The sequence below is a fragment of the Carcharodon carcharias genome, chromosome 4 (genome assembly GCF_017639515.1).
Source record: "Carcharodon carcharias isolate sCarCar2 chromosome 4, sCarCar2.pri, whole genome shotgun sequence".
NCBI classification, from domain to species: Eukaryota; Metazoa; Chordata; class Chondrichthyes; order Lamniformes; family Lamnidae; genus Carcharodon; species Carcharodon carcharias.
Genome location: NC_054470.1, coordinates 170,414,828 through 170,433,703, shown reverse-complemented (window position 1 = coordinate 170,433,703; position 18,876 = coordinate 170,414,828). Strand labels below are relative to the sequence as shown.

Here is an 18,876-nt window from a genome sequence, read left to right as displayed (position 1 = left end):
CAGAACATTACATTGGGTCTCTTGGATTACTAGTCCAGTGACAGTAGCACTACACCATCTGCAACCCTCATCAGCAATACCATCCTCCTCTGTCCTGACCTCTAAACATGACCTCTCCTCTGCAGCCTGCTGAAGTCAAGCTACATAAACGCCATTCTGTCCAAAACCCAGATGCTCGCATCATACTGCAAGACTTGGTCCACAACAGCTTTTATTGGCTCCCTGTCATTTGTGATTTTAGATCAGTTGAATTTAAAAATCCTTGTGTTTGCCTACCCTACCCATACAACCTTTGGTGGGCCTGAACTCTGCTCTTCCAGTTCGGTTTTGTATTATATCATCCCATCCCTGCTCTTCACTTTGGTGGAACGTTTAGCTGTTGCCTTAACTATGCATTAGATATCGAATTTTGGAGAAGATAACCTTCTTACAAAATCTCTGGCTTGCTGCCCTCTTCGACTGCTACTTATGTTGTGCTTCAGCTATACAGAGCCCTGTTTCAACAACACCTGGTTGTACTCTAAACAGTGCACCTTAGGAAGGATTTAATGGCCGTGGAGGGAGTGCAGTGTAGATTTACTAGATTCCAAGGGTTATATTACAAGGGGAAATTATACAGACTAGGCTTGTATTCCTTGAAATTTGCAGGATAAGGTGAGATTTCATCAAAGTTCTCAAAATGCTAAGGGAAACAGACAGGGTCGATGGAGAGAAACTATTGGAAAAGCCAGGCCAAGGGAGGCATAATCTAAAAATCAGGGCCAGACCATTCTGGAGTGAAATTAGGAAACACTTCTACATACAAAGGGTGCTAAAAGTTTGGAACACCCTTCCATGAACGGCAATTGATGCTAAATTAATTGTTAATTGTAAATTTGAGATTGGTATTAAGGGATATGGGGTGAAAATGGATATGTGGATAAAAGCAAAATACTGCGGATGCTGGAAATCTGAAAGAAAAACAGAAAGTGCTGGAAAAACTCAGCAGGTCCAGCAGCATCTGTGGAGAGAGAACGAGTCTGATATGACTCTTCTTCCGAACACTAGGAACCTGGATCGCAAATCAGCTATGATCTCACTGAGTTGAGGAACAGGCTCGAGAGACTAAGTAGGCTACTCCTGTTCCACTGTTCCTCTTCCAGTCCTTCCTTACCTAACTTAGCATAACCCTCTAATCCTTTCTCCCTTGTGTTTGTCCAGCTTCCTTTTACATGCATCAATACTATTCACTTCCACTCTCGGTGGCGGTGTGTTCCACCCCCTGGGTATAAAAGTTTATTCGAGTTCCCTATTTACTTTTTTGGTAACTAATCTTTTATTGATGGTCTCTAGTTTTGCCCTTCTCCACTCTACAAGTGGCTAAATACTGGATGGAACCTGCCAGTCCCACCAGCAGTGGGAAGCATGGCGGGCGGGGGAACTTAATTTGGTGTGAGGCCAAAAATCAGTTTCCTAGCATTAGGACGAACTGTAGGAATTCTGTTTTCGGGACTTTAAAGGCAGGACAAGCTTCCCAATGAACAATGTCGGGAATCCCTTTTGTATGCATTAGCATGTCATGCATGCTCATTAAAAGGACACCTCACCGGAATCATGCTCCCCTGCCAAATTTAAGTTCCCATGCAGTGAGAAATTGGAATGTCCACTTTTACGACTGCACATAAGTGGCATACACCGGCAAGCTTCACTTCCTCCTTCCTCAACTTTGAGGTGAGTAGTCATTGCTTTCACCTCCTTGGAGACCGCTGACACAGCTTGACTCATATCGGGTGCTAGTAGGATAAGCAGCACGAAGGATGGGCATGTGAGGCAGGCTAAGGGTGGAATGGGGGTGGGGGGATGGTAGGGTGGAGCAGAGGCTGGATATGGGAAGCAGGCAAAGGGTGGAAGGAGGTGGAGAATGTCTAGGAAAGTTGAGGGAGTAGGAAGGCAATGAGAGGAATATGAGGGTGAAATGGATTGGGATGGAGGGAAGGTCTGCTTGTGTTGGGGTTCTGTGGCTGGGTGGGGGAGGGGGTGTTTGCTGGGAGAGAGATGATCCTAGAGGATGGCGTTAGCGCTGGGCAGAGGAAGGAACAGCCACAGTCGAAGGGATGAGTGGGATGCGGTAGGGTGGTAGGTCCAAGGTAATATTTGGGTTGGTGAAGGTTTCTTGGGGGTGAGTGGGGTTGGGTTGGGGATTATGTAAGCTGCTAGCTAACGTACTGATCAACTGGGCTGCTTTTTCCTGGATGGTGTCGAGTTTCTTGAGCATTGTTGGAGCTTCACTCCTCCAGGCAAGTAGCTATTTCATCAGAGTCCTGACCTGTGCCTTGTAGAAGGTGAACAGGCTTTGGGGAGTCAGCAGATTAGTTACTTGCTGCAGGATTCCTAGCTCTGATCTGCTCTCATGGTCACATGGTCCAATTTAAGCTTTTCCGGTCAATGGTGACCCCCAAGATGATGTTGGTGGCTTGGGATAATTTATCAATGGTAATGCTGTTGAATGTGAAGAGGAGATGGTTTGACTGTCTTGGAGAGGTTCATTGTCTGGCACTTGTGTTGCGCGAATGTTACTTTCACTTAATGTAGAGTAAAAGATTAACACCAGAAGCATACAAGATGCTAATGTAATAATGATGTCATATCACATGACTGAGAAGTAAAAGAGATCGTGACGTGAACAGAAGGTCTTACCTCATTTGGAGGGCCAAATGTGTAAATAATTGGTGTAAATAAATAGTTCTGGTTAAAAAGACAATGGGCGCAAACAACATACTTTTGGGAGACTAAACAATCCCCAAACCCAGTCTAAACTCCTACCACACAACAAAGCATGTTGACAGCGAGTGAAAGGCCCAGCAAAGACTGAAAGAAGTTACAGGGCTGGCAAGAACAGAGACCTTCAAAGGAAAGACAAAGAAAAAAAATCCAAGACGTCCAAACAGCAACGTAGCAGCAGAGACATGCTGTGACACAGACCCAGAGACCAGGCAGCACGGGCCAGAAACAGCAAGAAGCAGTGGAGAAGCAGGATCAAATGTGGGAACAATTCCAGGGTTCAGCAGAAGCATGGAATTCACCCTATCACTCTCAGAGCTATTTCAGAGTGCGGAAGGTCCAGAGCAGGCCCAGGAGTCAGACAGCTGAAGATAAAGGTTCACAAGGTACAGAGCTGCTTCAGGATTACAAAAAGACCTGAAGGACCAAGTCAATACTCTACTTTATGCTGTAAGAATTAATTGCTGATGGCATGATAGCAAGGCAGGGGGTTTGATGACACTTCAGTTTCATATGAAGTCATTCAAGCTTTTCAACTGTTATTCTTTTAGCATCCCTTGGAGCTTAATAAATGAGAGAACTAAATTTAACAGAAGAAAACAAAGGCTAGGTGAAAGCATGGATTCATTTATCAATGATCTCTATAGGCTGGCAGGAACTGCACCTCATGGAGTTTTAAAAGACAAGCTGATTCACGACAGGATCACTGTAGGAATGTTCGATGAAGCATTACCAGATCTCTTTCAGGCAAGGGAAGATTTGTCTGTGACATCTTTTGATTATCTGCTCCTATCACTGCTTGCTTGTCCATGCAACCACAACCACTCCCTCCACTTCTCTCCCCCCCCACCCCCGGCCGCCACCCCAACCTTAAAGCAGCTTATATTTCACCCCTCTCCTTGGATTCACCTAGTTCTGTTGAAGGGTCATGAGGACTCGAAACGTCAACTCTTTTCTTTTCCACCAATGCTGCCAGACCTGCTGAGATTTTCCAGGTAATTCTGTTTTTTGTTAAGGGAAGATTTAACGCTGGTGAAAGCGGTGCAGACCATAAGACAAACGGAAGTTAGAAAATGGAATCGGGGAAGGAGGGACCCTGTGGAGAAGATTGAGCAAGACCATTCAGCTCATAGTTCATAAAATGGAAAGCACACCAAAGCCTGCCAGAATGGGGAAAAGTGTTCTGACAGCCATTTTAAAATATTACTGATGTGGCAGGAAAGAACAAACTGTACAAATGAGAAGAATGTCCAGTGAGTGGGGCAGAATTCCACAAATGTTGGGAAAAAGGGCACTTTAAAATAGTCTATCACTCGAGCGCTAACAACCTGTAAAAAGAGGGAAAAAGACTGGGTACCATGTCACTCTACAAGCTGATGCTGAGCCAGTTTGCCTCTTTACCCCGAGGAAAGTCCCTTGCCCACTCTTGGACAAAGCCAAGGGTGAAATTGAAACAAAGGGTTATCTCGACAGTCACCACACCAACTAAATGGTGTTTGGGTATGGTTAAGGTCCCAAAACCAAATGGCTCTATAAGAATTTGCACGGATTTAACTCAGCTAAACAAAACAGTGGAATGTGGGATCCACCTGATGGCCTCAGTGGATGAGAGCCCCACAAAACTAGCCAGGAGCACTTTATTTACCAAATTGGATGTCAACACTGGATTTTGGCTGCTGCCTTTGGACAAAGAATCCAGATTGCTGACCACATTTATAACGCCATTCGATTGTTATTGTTTCAATGGATTGCCCTTTGGAATAGCTTCCACCCCAGATATTTTCCAGAGAACAATATCCAATAGAAGGCATGGAAGGTGTAATAATCGATATGGTTGATAAACTCATACATGGATCCACTAGAGAGGAGCATGGTCGCAAGGTCATTGCAGTCCTGAGAGCTTTACAGGATGCTGATCTAACAGGAATGAAAAATGTGAGTTTGCCAAGCCCATGATTAAGTTTCTAGGTCACATAGTTTGGGCTATTAAGTGTTTTTTTTGTGTGGTAAGAGTCTAGACATGGTTTGAGGATTGCCTAGAAATTCTCTTACACCTTTGGCTTTTGCGGATCAACTGTGATTTCTTAAAGAAGAGAAACGACCTATTACAAGCTCTACAGTCACCCAGTATAGTCACACTGACAGAAGGGAGAGTACTGAATACCCTTGACCTCTAAAGGAGGTCAGAACAAGATCAGGAAGATTGGTGAGGGCACCTTTGAGACCCCTGTGAAGCCTGACACTTTGGGGGGAGATGTAGACTGATGTAAATATGATGAGGATAAAGATTTGGGGAGAGATGTAGAGTAATGGTTTAACATCAGAAGCATGTATGATGCTGATGTAATAATGTCAGATCACATGATTGAGAAGAAAGGGACATTGTGAAGAAAGCACCTTGTGCAGAGGTCCAAACGTGTAAATACTTGCTGTAAATAAATAGTTCTGGTTAAAAAGACTGTAGACTTGAACAGCATACTTTTGGGAGACCAGGCAATCCCCAAACCATGTCTAGACTCTTACCACACAAAAAAACACATAACAGCCCAAGCATGAATTTTGCCCAGGGCTTGTTGCATGTAGGTACAGGCTGCTTCTGTATCTGAGATGGTGTTACTGGTACTGGTACTGAGAAGTGGCAAGTAAATTTTGCACCAATAACCCTAGGCAATGATCAACTCCAGTGAGAGAGAATCTAACCATCTCCCTTGACATGTAATGGCATTTCCTTCGCTGAATTCCCCACTATCAACATCCTGTGGGTTACCAAGCTGAATTGGGCCAGCCATATAAATATTGTGGCTCTAAGAGCAAGTCAGAGGCTGGGAATTCTGCGGTGAGTAACTCACCTTCTGAACCCCCAAAGCCTGTCCACCATCTACAAGGCAGAAGTTAAAAGCATGATGGAATACTTTCCACTTGCTTGGATGAGTGCACCTTCAAATACATTAAAAGCTCAACACCATCCAGGACAAAGCAGCCTGCTTGATGCGCACTCTATCCTCTACCTTTAACCATTCACTCCCTCCACCACCATTGCACAGTGACAGCAGTGTGCACCATCTAAGATGCACTGCAGCAGCTCACCAAGGCTCCTTCGACAGCACCTTCCAAACCTGTGACCTCTACCACCTAGAAGGACAAGGGCAGCAGGTGCATGGGAACATTGTCCCCTGCAAGTCCCCCTACCAAGCCACACACCATCCTGACTTGGAACTATAATACCGCTCCTTCACAATTGCTGAGTCAAAATTCTTGAACTCTCTTCCTAACAGCACTATGGATATACCTACACCACAGGGACTGCAGTGGTTCAAGGAGGCAGCTCACCACCACTTTCTCGGGGCAAGTGCGGATGAGCATTAAATGTTGGCCTAGTCAGCGATGCCTTACATCCCGTGAATGAATAAAAAAAAATACACTGAAACCATCAGCCAACATGTTTATTTCTGACCCTGAAAATTAACAAGTTTAAAAACACGGAAGAGTAAATTGCAGGGGCACTGGGAATAATCTTTCAGTCTTCCCTAGACCCGAGGATGGTGCCAGAGACTGGAGAGCTGCAAACATTACGACCTTATTCAAAAAAGGTTTTAAGGATAAACTCAGCAATTATAGGCCAGACAGTTTAACTTCTGTGGTGGGCAAGACGTTATAAACAATTATTCAGGATAGAATTAGTAGTCACATGGAAAAATATGGGTTGATTAGGAAGAGCCAGCATGGATTTCTAAAGGGGAAATCATGTTTAACTAACTTGCTCTAGTTTTTGAAGAGGTAATAGAAAAGATCGATGAGGGTAATACTGTTGATGTGGTGCACATGGACTTTCAAAAAGCATTTGATACAGTGCTACACAACAGCCTTTTGAAAAAACTATTGCTCATGGAATAAAAGGGACAGTAGCAACGTGGATACAAAATTGGCTGAAAAATAGGAAGCAGATGGTAATGGTCAATAGATATATTTCGGACTGGAGGAAGGTTTGTGGTAGAGTTTCCCAGGGGTCGGTATTGGGACCCTTGTTTCTCCTGATATATATTAATGATCTAGATCTTGCTGTGCAAGGGACAGTTTCAAAGTTTGCAGATGACATGAAACTTGGGAATGTTGTGAACTGTGAGGATGACGATGTGGAACTTCAAGAAGACATAAACAAGTTGGTGGAGTGTGCAGATAGGTGGCAGATGAAGTTCAATGCGGAGAAATGTGAGGTGATGCATTTTGGTAGGAAGAACATGGACAGACAATATAAAATAAGGGGTGAAATTTTGAAGGGGGTGCAGGAACAGAAAGACTTGGGTGTATATGTGCATAGATCATTGAAGGTGGCAGGACAGGTGGAGAGAGCAGCAAAATAAAGCATGGAGTATCCTGGGCTTTATTAATAGGGGTTTGGAGTACAAGAGCAAGGAGGTTATGCTGAATTTATATAAGACACTCATTAGACCTCAGCTGGAGTATTGTGTACAGCTTTGGGCACCACACTATAAGAAGAATATGAAAGAGTACAGAGGAGGTTTACAGGAATGGTTCCAGGGAATGAGAAACTTCAGCTATGAGGATAGATTGGAGAGGTTGGGACTGTTCTTCTTGGAGAGAAGAAGGCTGAGAGGAGATTTGTTGGAGATGTTCATAATTAAAAGGGGGCTGGGCAGAGTAGATAGGGAGAAGCTGTTACCCCTTCTGAAAGGATCAAGAACGAGAGGGCATGGATTTAAAGTGATTTTTTAAAAATTCATTCAGGGGATGTGGGCTTCACTGGCTGGGCCAGCATTTATTGCCCATCCCTAGTTGCCCTTGAGAATGTGGTGATGAGTTGCCTTCTTGAACCCGCTGCAGTCCATGTGGTGTCGGTACACCCACAGTGCTGTTAGGGAGGGAGTTCCAGGTTTTTGACCCTGCAACAGTGAAGGAACGGTAATATGTTTCCAAGTCAGGATGGCGAGTGACTTGGAGGGGAACTTCCAGGTGGTGGAGTTCCCATCTATCTGCTGCCCTTGTCCTTCTAGATGGCAATTGTTGTGGCTTTGGAAGGATTTGCAAAAGAAGCAAATGTGATGTGAGAAAAAACTTTATCACACAATGAATGGTTTGGGTCTGGAATGTACTGCCTTGAAGTATGGCGGAGGCAGGTTCAATTCAGGCATTCAAGAGGGTATCAGATAATTACTTGAATAGAAACAATGTGCAGGGGTATGGGAAAAGACAGAGCAATGGCACTACGTCATAATGTTCATTTGGTGAGCTGGTGCAGACAAGATGGGCCAAAAGGCCGCCTTCTGTGTTGTTAAAATTCTGTGATTCTGTTATGGAAGGAATGTCGTGGTGTTGGTGTTCCCATGCATCTGCTGCCCTTGTCCTTCTAGGTGGCAGAAATTGTGGGTTTGAAAGGTGGTGTCGAAGGAACCTTGATGATTTCCTGCAGTGCATCTTACAGATGGTACATGCTGCTGCCACTGTACATTGGTGGTGGAGGGAGTGAATGTTTAAGTTGGTGGATGGCTTGCAAAACAAGTGAGTTGCTTTGTCCTGGATGGTGTCGAGATTCTTGAATTGCTGGAGCGGCATTCATCCAGGCAAGTGGAGAGTATTCCATCACACTCGTGACTTGTTCCTTATAGATGGTGAACAGGCTTTGGGAGCAAGGAGGTGAGTTACTTTCTGCAGAATCGCCAGGCCTGACCTGCTGTTGCAGACACAGCACGTATATGGCTGTTCCAGTTCAGTTTCTGGTCAATGGTAACCCCCAAAATGTTGATAGTGGGAGATTCAGCCATGGTAATACCATTGACTGTCAAGCAGAGATGGTTAGATTCACTCTTCTTGGAGATGGCCATTGCCTGACACTTTTGTGTGCTGTGAATGTATAGGCGAATGCCTACACCCCAGGGTTTTAAAAAAGAAGGCTGCAAAGGTAGTGGATGTGCTAGCTATGATTTTTCAAAATTCCTTAGATTCGAGAATCGTCCCATTCGATTAGAAGTTGGCAAATGTTACGCTGCTTGTCAAGAAATGAGGGAGGGAGAAAACAGTGAACGACAGGCCAGTTAGCCTGACATCAGTTGTTGGAAAAATTTTGGGATCTATTATCGCTCATTATCATATCATATTCAATAAAATATTATTTGATTCTCCTGTTTCTGTTTTTGCTATTCATTTCATAATTGAATTTGTTTTTACATATGTTTTACACTGTGTCTCCTGCCAATGCAAAATGGTGGTCTGCACATGTGTGGAAGTCAAGTGGTGTCACTCTGCTGTGCCAAGCCTGCCAGTATCACTCTAGGCATGTGCAGACTTCTGCGCATGTGCACTTAAGGCTGCACAGGCATGGTGACATCAGAAAGTTTCAAAATTCGGCATGTGCAAGTTTCAAAATTCAGCGGTCCCCGGGGAGTGTGTCAGTAGGGATGGGGCATCCATGGGGAGCTGGGCCATATTTACAGGAATCCCATCCACTCCTCCTCACCCTCCATCCTCCTCCAAGAGACACAGGGTAAAAGGAAAGAATAAAAAGTTACTCTGCAGACAAGGACTAAAAAGATGTATCATCATGAGTTTGCCGTACTGAGACCATCTCAATCGACCACTGGCAATTTCTTTCAGCGAGCCTCACTTGCAAATCATTGGAATATTTCCAAACTATTCTTTTTCCCCTCCAGTGCTTTAGGTGTTTTCACTCTTTAAAATTCGAACTTTGAAAAGCTTAGACTGGTGTGGGGAATAAAATTATCCTTGCAGCCTGCTGGTGACCTGAATCTTTGAATATGAGAATTTACTTTTTTATTCATTCATAGGATGCGGGTGTCACTGGCTGGGCCATCATTTAATGCCCACCCCTAATTGCCCTTGAGAAGGTGGTGGTGAGCTGCCTGTTTGAACCGCTGCAGTCCGTGTGGTGTAGGTACTCCCACAGTGCTGACCCAGTGAGTGTTAATGTTACAGCTTGAGCCTGGCAAGTCAACAAGGCAGAACTTTTAATTAACTGCTCACTGCAAGACCCAGCTGCCCAGCTGTGATGATTTGAGCAGCGCCATTTTTGCTCCTGGCCACTGCATACACTATCATCCTCAATGATGTAACTGAGTAAAACAGTCAAACTGTGCATGCAAGATGTTGGGAGCAAACGTAGCCTCTGTTTTTTATGTACATTTTCTTATACTTTTCAGCTGCCAGCTGGGGATATACATGCAGTCACTTACTTGGATTTGGTTAGGACTTCTAACATCAGAAACATCACAATATTTGTCATCCTTATATGGTGAGTAAGGATTAAAAAATGGAGGGAAAGAGAAAACACAGAATTACAGACCGGTTAGCCTAACATCAATAGTAGGGAAAATGCTAAAGTCTACTATAAAGGATGTGATACAGGTTGCTTAGAAAATATCAATGGGATTACACAAAGTCAACCTGGATTTATGAAAGGGAAATCATAATTGACAAGCCTATAGGAATTTTCTAAGAATGTAACTAGTAGAATGGATAAGGGAGAATCAGACATGGTGTATTTAGATTTTCTGAAAGCTTTTGATAAAGTCCCACGTGAAGGTTAGTAAGCAAAATTAAAGCACATGGGATGGTGGGTAATATATTGGCATGGATTGAGAATTGGTTGACAGACAGGAAACAGAATAGGAATAAATGGGTCTTTTTTGGAGTGGCAGGAAGTGACTAGTTGGGTACCACAAGGATCAGTGCTTGGGCCCCAGCTATTCATAATTTATATCACTGATTTGGATGAGGGAACCAAATGTAATATTTCCAAGTTTGCTGACAACACAACTAGGTGGGAATGTGAGAGGTAAAGAGGCTTCAAGGTGATTTAGAGAAATTGAGTGAATGGGCAAATACAGATGCAATGTAATGTGGATAAGTGTGAAGTTATCCACTTTGGAAGGAAAAGCAATGGCAGAGTATTATTTAATTGGTGATAGATTGGGAAATGATGATGTACAAAGGGACCTGGGTGTCCTTGTGTACCAGTCACTGAAAGCAAGCATGCAGGTGCAGCAAGCAGTTAAGATGGCAAATGGTATGCTGGCCTTCATTACGAGATGAGTTGAGTACAAGAGCGAGGATGTCTTACTGCAGCTGTACAGGGCCTTGGTGAGACCACACCTGGAGTATTGTGTGCAGTTTTGGTCTCCTTACCTAAGAAAGGATATACTTGCCATAGAAGGAGTGCAGCGAAGGTTCACCAGACTGATTCCTGGGATAGCAGGATTGTTGTATGAGGAGAGATTAGACTGACTTGGATTGTATTCACTGGAGTTTGAGAGGGGATCTCACTGAAACACATAAAGTTCTGACAGGGCAGAGCAGGCTGGTTGCAGGGATGATGTTTCCTCTGGCTGGGGGTTCTAGAACAAGGGGTCACAGTCTCAGGATACGGGATAGGCCATTTAGGACTGAGATGGGGAGAGATTTTTTCACTCAAAGGATGGTGAACCTGTGGAATTCTGTACCACAGCAGGCTGTGGAGGCCAAGTCGCTGAGTATATTTAAGAAGGAAATAGACAGATTTCTAGACACTAAAGGCATCAAGGGGTATGGGGAGAGAGTAGGAATATAGTGTTGAGATAGAGGATCAGCCATAATCATGTTGAATGGTGCAGCAGGCTTGAAGGGTCAAATGACCTACTCCTGCTCCTATTAACCTTTTTACTGTGGCTTTCACTCTGATGGGCTTTCAAACATACTCATTCTCTGTAAGGCAGTTCCTTTTTCTCTGGGTCTAGATGCATGGGTCAAAGCTCGGGTCTATGGTATATTTGCACCAATCCAACCTCCTGGTCCAAGTATAGGTGTCGCTGACAGCCACACACCATGGCCCACCTGACACATGCAGACACTCCCTTGGCATCTATTTTGTAGCTGATTTTCTCCTCCCTTTACGGAGCTGCTTGGTCCTATACCCAATTCTCTAGTACTCTCTCTTTTCCTATTTAAGCACATAGAACTGAGTTCTTTGGTTAAATACAACAGACTGGATGTCTGCAGTCTCCAGGGAGCCTCTCTTATTCTTACTTATTTTCTAAAAATGAAACCCCAAACCCACTGATTTTTCCTTTTAGAGCATGGCTCCATCCTCAGCAGTTTTCTCCATAGCAAACTCAGGGCTTTCTTGCTCCTAAAACCTCTCAGCTGGGTCAAATGTTCAAGCATGGTTTGCAAACACACCAGCATACTAAACCAAACCAAGTAAACAACATCCCAATTCACCTTAAACTGAAACCAAAACTCTACATTCTTAGATAAAAACAAAAAAACTGTGGATGCTGGAAATCCAAAACAAAAACAAAACCAGAATTACCTGGAAAAACTCAGCAGGTCTGGCAGCATTGGCGGAGAAGAAAAGAGTTGACGTTTCGAGTCCTCATGACCCTTCGACAGAACTTCATAGCCTTCACTATAGCCCACAATAGAGACAATTAAAACAACAAAAAAATACTCTTGATCCCTCTGTCTTTGTAAATCACTGCACTGTCTCCATCCTTCCTTTCCTCAAGTCTTGTTGCCTTGGAAATTCATGCTCAAGTCTTCAATCTGTTTCCAGCTCTGCTACAGCACTGAAACATCTCTAATTAATATACCAAAGGACATTCACTGTAACTATAGAGCATTGGACAGTCTCCCTACCACTCTGTAACCTTTGACAATTGACATACTATCCACCAACACTTCCATTATTCAGGGACTTCCCTCATCTCCTTTACTTTTACTGAACCAATCATAGCCAGAGAATCTACTTCAATTGCTTCTCCTTTCACCACCTAAACCCCCACATCATTATCATGTGAGCCCCACAAAATCCACCCATCCATTGTTCAATGCAAGGAGCTGAATTTTCCTATAATAAAAACAGAAAATGGGAACACTGTTTTCATGTACTTTCTGTCTATTTCATATTTTCAGCATCTGCAATATTTTGTTTTCCACTAATATTTGTTTGCACTTTTTTGCAGGATGATTCCCTCTGTTGGTTACTTTGGGCTATCCTTCAATACTCCCAATATGCATGGAGACCCCTACATCAACTGCTTTATCTCTGCAGTGACTGAAGTGGCGTCATACGTGATAGAGTGGATATTGCTGCGTATGTCACTTCATCGGATTTCCCTTGCTTGCATTGTGGCATGTGGTGGAATTATGCTGCTGTTGATCCAGATTTTACTTTCAAGTAAGAGTTCAAACCAGTTAATCCTTGAATTCTCAAGAATTCTGTTGAAGAACGTTAATGACTATGTTTAACAACCTGATTTTATTCCATGTTGTTTCTAAATCACTGCTCAGGCTAACGAATCCTATTCAGTTCTTTCATAGGTCACTTGCTGGTGGCTTGTAGCATTGTCCCTAACCACTGGACGATTATAAGCTTTGTGTGATGGGCAGAATTGTCCAATACTTTTGCACGTGTTGATAATGGGTTTTCTTTATGTTGTGGTTAAAATCACAGAACTGACATAATAGATGGAATTAAATTATTTGGAATCCCTCAAAATATACATACTGAACTGTTCTGTGCTTTCGTTTCACAGGTCACTATGTTCTTACCATTATAATGGCAATGATTGGTAGATTCAGTTATGCAGCCGCCTTGTCTATGATCTATGTTTTCTCAACTGAACTGTATCCAACTGTGGCGAGGAGCATGGGCACTGTGACATGTTCCATGGTATCTATGATTGCCACCATAATATTTTGCTTTTCTGGGTAAGAGGTGTAAGCTTTTAGCAACCATCTTTGAATTATTTAAATACTTTTAATTGACATCAGTGTATTGTGGAGTTTGTGAAACGGGCATCTTTGTTTGAAGAATTCAGACTGTTGGCTTTTCTTGTTGATCTGATCTGACTTCAGATTTTTCTGCTAAATTGTGTGTGTTTCTGTGGGGGTGTGTGTGTCTCTTACTCATCATTTAAAATCGATAACATCTCAGCACTGATTCACCAACCTGTCAGCCTTGATTTGTGTTCAACTCCTCTATCCTTCTGATTTAGAGGCTACATGCTATCAACCCATTCTGGGTAGCAAGAGGAAGAATGGCTCCAGGTCTACAATATAGTCTGATTTCTCTCTCAAACCTGCTGTACTATTTCAGCAGTCTTTTGGCCTCTCCCTATTATTACCAGAGCAGTAAACCAAAATAGCAAGTTTGCAATGGTAGTAAATTCAATTCTGTTTTCATAAAGATAAAATAACGTTAAATCTAACTATTATTCTCAGAGAGAGCTGAAGGAACTTTGAGTAGAACATTTTTCCCACAGCTTTCCTTAACGACACCAACTTGCAATCATATAGCACCTTTAAGGATTAAAGTGTCCCGAGGGGCTTCATTGGCACGCTCGCAAGCAAAATTTGACACCAAACTATGTAAGATGATAATGGGACAGATGACCAAAGGCTTAGTCAAAGAGGTAGTTCTTCAAGGAGGAGGGAGAGGCAAAGCGACAGAGGTTTAGGGAGGGAATTCCAGAGTTTCTGGCCTAGGCAGCTGAAACCACGGTGTGGAGCATTTAAAACGGGGCGTGTGCAAGAGGCCAGCATTGGAGAAGTGCAGAGACTTCGGAGGCTATAAAGCTGGAGGAGGTTATAGAGAAGGGGAGTGACAAGGCTGGGCAGGAATTTGAAAATAAGAATGAGAATATTTTATGGTTCTAAACTGAAACTTCTTTTGTTCCATACCAAAACAACTTTCATTAACAATATGTCAGTCTTCAGATATTAATGAATGAGATTTCACTGCTCATGCTGAAGAGTTATTGGAGAAAAGGCCATGAGGAATAATGCCCATATGCAGTGCAATATGTGCATCTGTGGGGTTGAGTTTTTTTTCAATTTTAGAATGCATCTCGGGAATTAAATGTTTTTTTTTCCCTCCACTTCATTTTGTTCTTATTAGTTTAACACTCCTAGCTGCATGAATTTTTAATAAATTCTTGATTCGGGCAGTGCCTCTGAGAAACCTCCAGACAGCTCTAGCACTATTTCATTTTGTTTTTTAGGGACACATAATGAAATTTTGCCATTTGTGCTCGTGGGCAGCCTATCGATAGTGGCTGGAATTTTGTGCTTGATGCTGCCTGAAACATATGGCCAACCTCTTCCACGGATTATTGATCAAGTCAAACCAATTATATGGTAAGTCTGCAGTATCGTAGGCATTTAAGCGTGATAAGATGTCCTTTGTTTCTTTATCTCATTTTTCTAATCTCATCTTTCTCTACCAGCTCTTGCACAGACACTTCATGAACAAGATTTGTTTGGTCTCTGAAACCTTAAAGTGGCAATCCGAACTCCTAGCATGGGTGTCACAAGAACATTAATAGAAAAGATGGAAATTAACTAATGGATCGTATTAGGGGAGATGATGGCCTAGAGTTATTGTCGCTAGCCTAGTAATCCAGAGACCCAGGGTAATTCCCTGGGGACCCGGGTTCAAATCCCGCACCATATGGTGGAATTTGAATTCAGTAAGAATAATGGTGACCATGAAACCATTGCCGGTTGTTGTAAAAACCCACCTGGTTCACGAATGACCTTTAAGGAAGGAAATCTGCCTAGTCTGGCCTACACGTGACTCCAGACCCACAGCAATGTGATTGACTCTTAAATGCCCTCCGAAATGGCATAGCAAGCCACTCAGTTGTCCCTATAAAGTCTCAAAAAAGGAATGAAACCAGATGGACCACCTGGCATTAACCTTACTAACATCAGGGGACTTGTGCCAAAATTGGGAGAGCTGTCTCATAGACTAATCAAACAACAGCCTGACATAGTCATCCTCCAAGAATCATATCTTACAGATAATGTCCCAGACACCACCATCACCATCCCTCACTACCATCCCATCCCAGCAGAGGTGGTGGCACAGTGGTATACAGTCAGGAGGGAGTTGCCCTTGGAGTCTTCAACATCAACTCTGGATCCCTTGAAGTCTCATAGCATCAGGTCAAACATGGGCAAGGAAACCTCCTGCTGATTACCATGTACTGCCCTCCCTCAGCTGATGAATCAGTGCTCCTCCATGTTGAGCACCACTTGGAGGAGAAGTACTGAGGGTGGCAAGGGCACAGAATGTATTCTGGATGGGGGACTTCAATCTTCATCACCAAGAGTGGCTCGGTAATACCACAACTGACTGAGCTGGCCGAGTCCTACATGACATGGCTGCTAGCCTGGGTCTGCAGCAGGTGCTGAGGGAACCAGAGGGAAAAACATACTTGACCTCATCCTCACCAACCTGCCTGCTGCAGCTGCCTGTATCCATGACAGTATCGGTAGGAGTGACCACCGCACAGTTGCTGTGGAGTCAAAGTCCCACATTGACGATACCCTCCATCATATTGTGTGGCACGACCACAGTGCTAAATGGGATAGATTTTGAACAGATCTAGCTACTCGAGACTGGGCATCCATGAGGCACTGTGGGCCATCAGTAACAGCAGAATTGTACTCAAACACAATATGTAATCTCATGGCCCGGAATATCCCCCACTCTACCATTACCACCAAGCAAGAGGATCAACCCTGGTTCAATGGAGAGTGCAGGAGGGCATGCCAGGAGCAGCACCAGGCATACCTAAAAATGAGGTGTGAAGCTATAACACAGGACTACTTGCATGCCAAACAGCATAAGCAGCAAGTGATAGACAGGGCTAAGCGATCCCACAACCAATGGATCAGATTTATGCTCTGTAGTCCTGTCGCACCCAGTCGTGAATGGTGGTGGACAATTATAGGAGGAGGAGGCTGCACAAATATCCCCATCATCAATGATGGAGGAGCCCAGCACATCAGTGAGAAAGACAAGGCTGAAGCATGTGCTACAATCTTCAGGCAGAAGTGCCAGGTGGATGATCCATCTGCCCCCCTTTGGAGGTCCCCAGCATCAACAAGTGCTAGTCTTGAGCCAATTCGACTCATTCCACGTGTTATCAAGAAATGGCTGGAGGTACTGCATAGCGCAAAGGCTATGGGCCCTGACAATATATTGGCAATAGTACTGAAGACCCCAGAACTTTCTGTGCCCCTAGCCAAAACGTTCTAGTATAGCTACAACACTGGCATCTACCCGGCTTTGTGTAAGTTTGCCCAGTTATGCCCTGTACACACAAAGCAGGACAAATCCAACCCAGCCAATTACTGCCCCATCAGTTTACCCTCAGTCTTCAATAAAGTAATGGAAGGGATCGTCAACAGTGCTATCAAGTGGCACTTGCTTATCAATAACCTGCTCACGGATGCCCTGCTTGTGTTCTGCCAAGGGCACTCAGCTTCTGACCTCTTTACAGTCTTGGTTCAAACATGGGCAAGAGAGCTGAATTCCCAAGGTGAGAGTGACTGCCTTTGACATCATTTGACCGAGTGCGGCATCAAGGAGCCCTAGCAAAACTGGTGTCACTGGGAATCAGAGGGAAAACTCTCCACTGATTGGAGTCATACCTAGCACAAAGGAAGATGGCTGTGTTTGTTAGAGGTCAGTCATCTCAGCTCCAGAACATCAGTGCAAGAGATCTTCAGAGTAGTGTCCTTGGCCCAACCATCTCCAACTGCTTCATCAATGACCTTCCTTCCATCATAAGGTCAGAAGTGGGGATGTTTGCTGATGATTGCACAATGTTCAGCACCATTTGTGACTCCTCAGATACTGAATACATGTCCAAATGCAGCAAGGCCTGGACAACACCCAGGCTTGGGCTGACAAACAGCTAGTAACATTCACGCCACACAAGTGCCAGGCAAAGGTCATCCCCAACAAGAGAGAATCTAACCATCGGCCCTTGACATTCAATGGCTTTATCATCACTGAATCCCCCACAATCAATATCCTGGAGGTTACCATTGACCAGAAACTGAACTGGACTAGCCATATAAATACTGTGGTTACAAGAGCAGGTCAGAGGCTAGGAATCCTGCAATGAGCAACTCACCTCCTGACTTCCCAAAGCCTGTCCACCATCTACAAGGCACTGGCCAGGAGTGTGATGGAATACTCCCCACTTGCCTGGATGAGTGCAGCTCCCACAGCACTCAAGAAGCTTGACACTGTCCAGAACAAAACAGCCTGCTTGCTTGGCACCACATCCACTAACATTCACTCCCTCCACCACCGACACAAAATAGCAGCAGTGTGTACCATCTACAAGGTGCACTGCAGGAATTCACCAAGGCTCCTTAGACAGCATGTTCCAAACCCATGACCACTACCGTCTAGAAGGACAAGGGCAGCAGATAGATGGGAACACCACCACCTGGAAGTTCTCCTCCTCCAAGCCACTCACCATCCTGACTTAGAATATGTCGCCGTTCCTTCACTGTCGCTGGGTCAAAATCCTCCCTAACAGCACTCTGGGTGTACCTACACCACATGGACTGCAACGTTTCAAGAAGGCAGCTCACTACCACCTTTTCAAGGGCAACTAGGAATAAGCAATAAATGCTGGCCCAGCCAGCGAAGCCCACATCTCATGAATGAAAAAAAAATTCTTATACCTCTATCCAAAAATGGGAAGAGGGATAAACCCTGTATACAAGCCAGTCGATTTAATGCCTGTGATGAGGAAACTCTGAGGCATTAATCCAGGACAAAATTAATTGGCGCTTGGAAAAATTTAGGGTAACAACTGAAAATCAGCACGGAGTTGTTGCAGGCAAATTGTGTTTGACTAACTTGATTTGAGTTCTTTTTGAAGTAACCGGGTTGATGAGGGCAGTGTGGTTGATGTAGACGTGAACATTCAGAAGGCATTTTGATAAATTAACACAATAAACTTGGTGGCAAAATTTGATTAAAGGGGCATTGGCTGTATGCATATGTGACTGACTAAGGTACAGAGAGTGGTTAGTAGTGGCGAATGAGACTTTTTCCGGTCTGGAAAAACAATGCACTGGCTTGTCCCAGGGGCTGTGCTGGGATCACTGCTCTTTTCACTAGGTTAATGACCTGGGCATTGGTATAGAGGGCATAATTTCAAAGTTTGCAGATGACATGAAACTCTGAAATCATAACAACATGGAGGATAATAGACTTCAGAATGACAGATGAATAGCAGAGGAAATTTAATGTAGAGACGTGAAGAGATTCATTTTGATAGGATGATTGAGAAG

The 18,876-nt window shown here is 43.9% G+C and overlaps 1 protein-coding gene across 1 annotated transcript; it reads left to right on the top strand.

Annotated features, from left to right (window-relative positions):
* Positions 1-2,047: 2,047 nt before the first annotated feature.
* On the top strand, positions 2,048-18,522 carry LOC121276809 (solute carrier family 22 member 5-like). Its single transcript, XM_041185352.1, has 7 exons — positions 2,048-2,107; positions 4,525-4,695; positions 9,933-10,024; positions 12,732-12,946; positions 13,305-13,479; positions 14,812-14,907; positions 18,462-18,522. Exons 1-7 carry the CDS (start codon positions 2,048-2,050, stop codon positions 18,520-18,522), a joined length of 870 nt encoding a protein of 289 aa, XP_041041286.1.
* The last annotated feature ends 354 nt before the right edge of the window (positions 18,523-18,876 follow it).

Bases quoted from the DNA above. Each gene is read 5' to 3' on its own strand.
- LOC121276809 (XM_041185352.1), top strand. From the start codon at position 2,048: ATGGCGTTAGCGCTGGGCAGAGGAAGGAACAGCCACAGTCGAAGGGAT. The intron at 2,108-4,524 runs GTAGGGTGGTAG...CCTTTGGAATAG, and splicing joins GAAGGGATGAGTGGGATGCG to CTTCCACCCCAGATATTTTC. The intron at 14,908-18,461 runs GTAAGTCTGCAG...TTCTTTTTGAAG, and splicing joins CAAGTCAAACCAATTATATG to TAACCGGGTTGATGAGGGCA.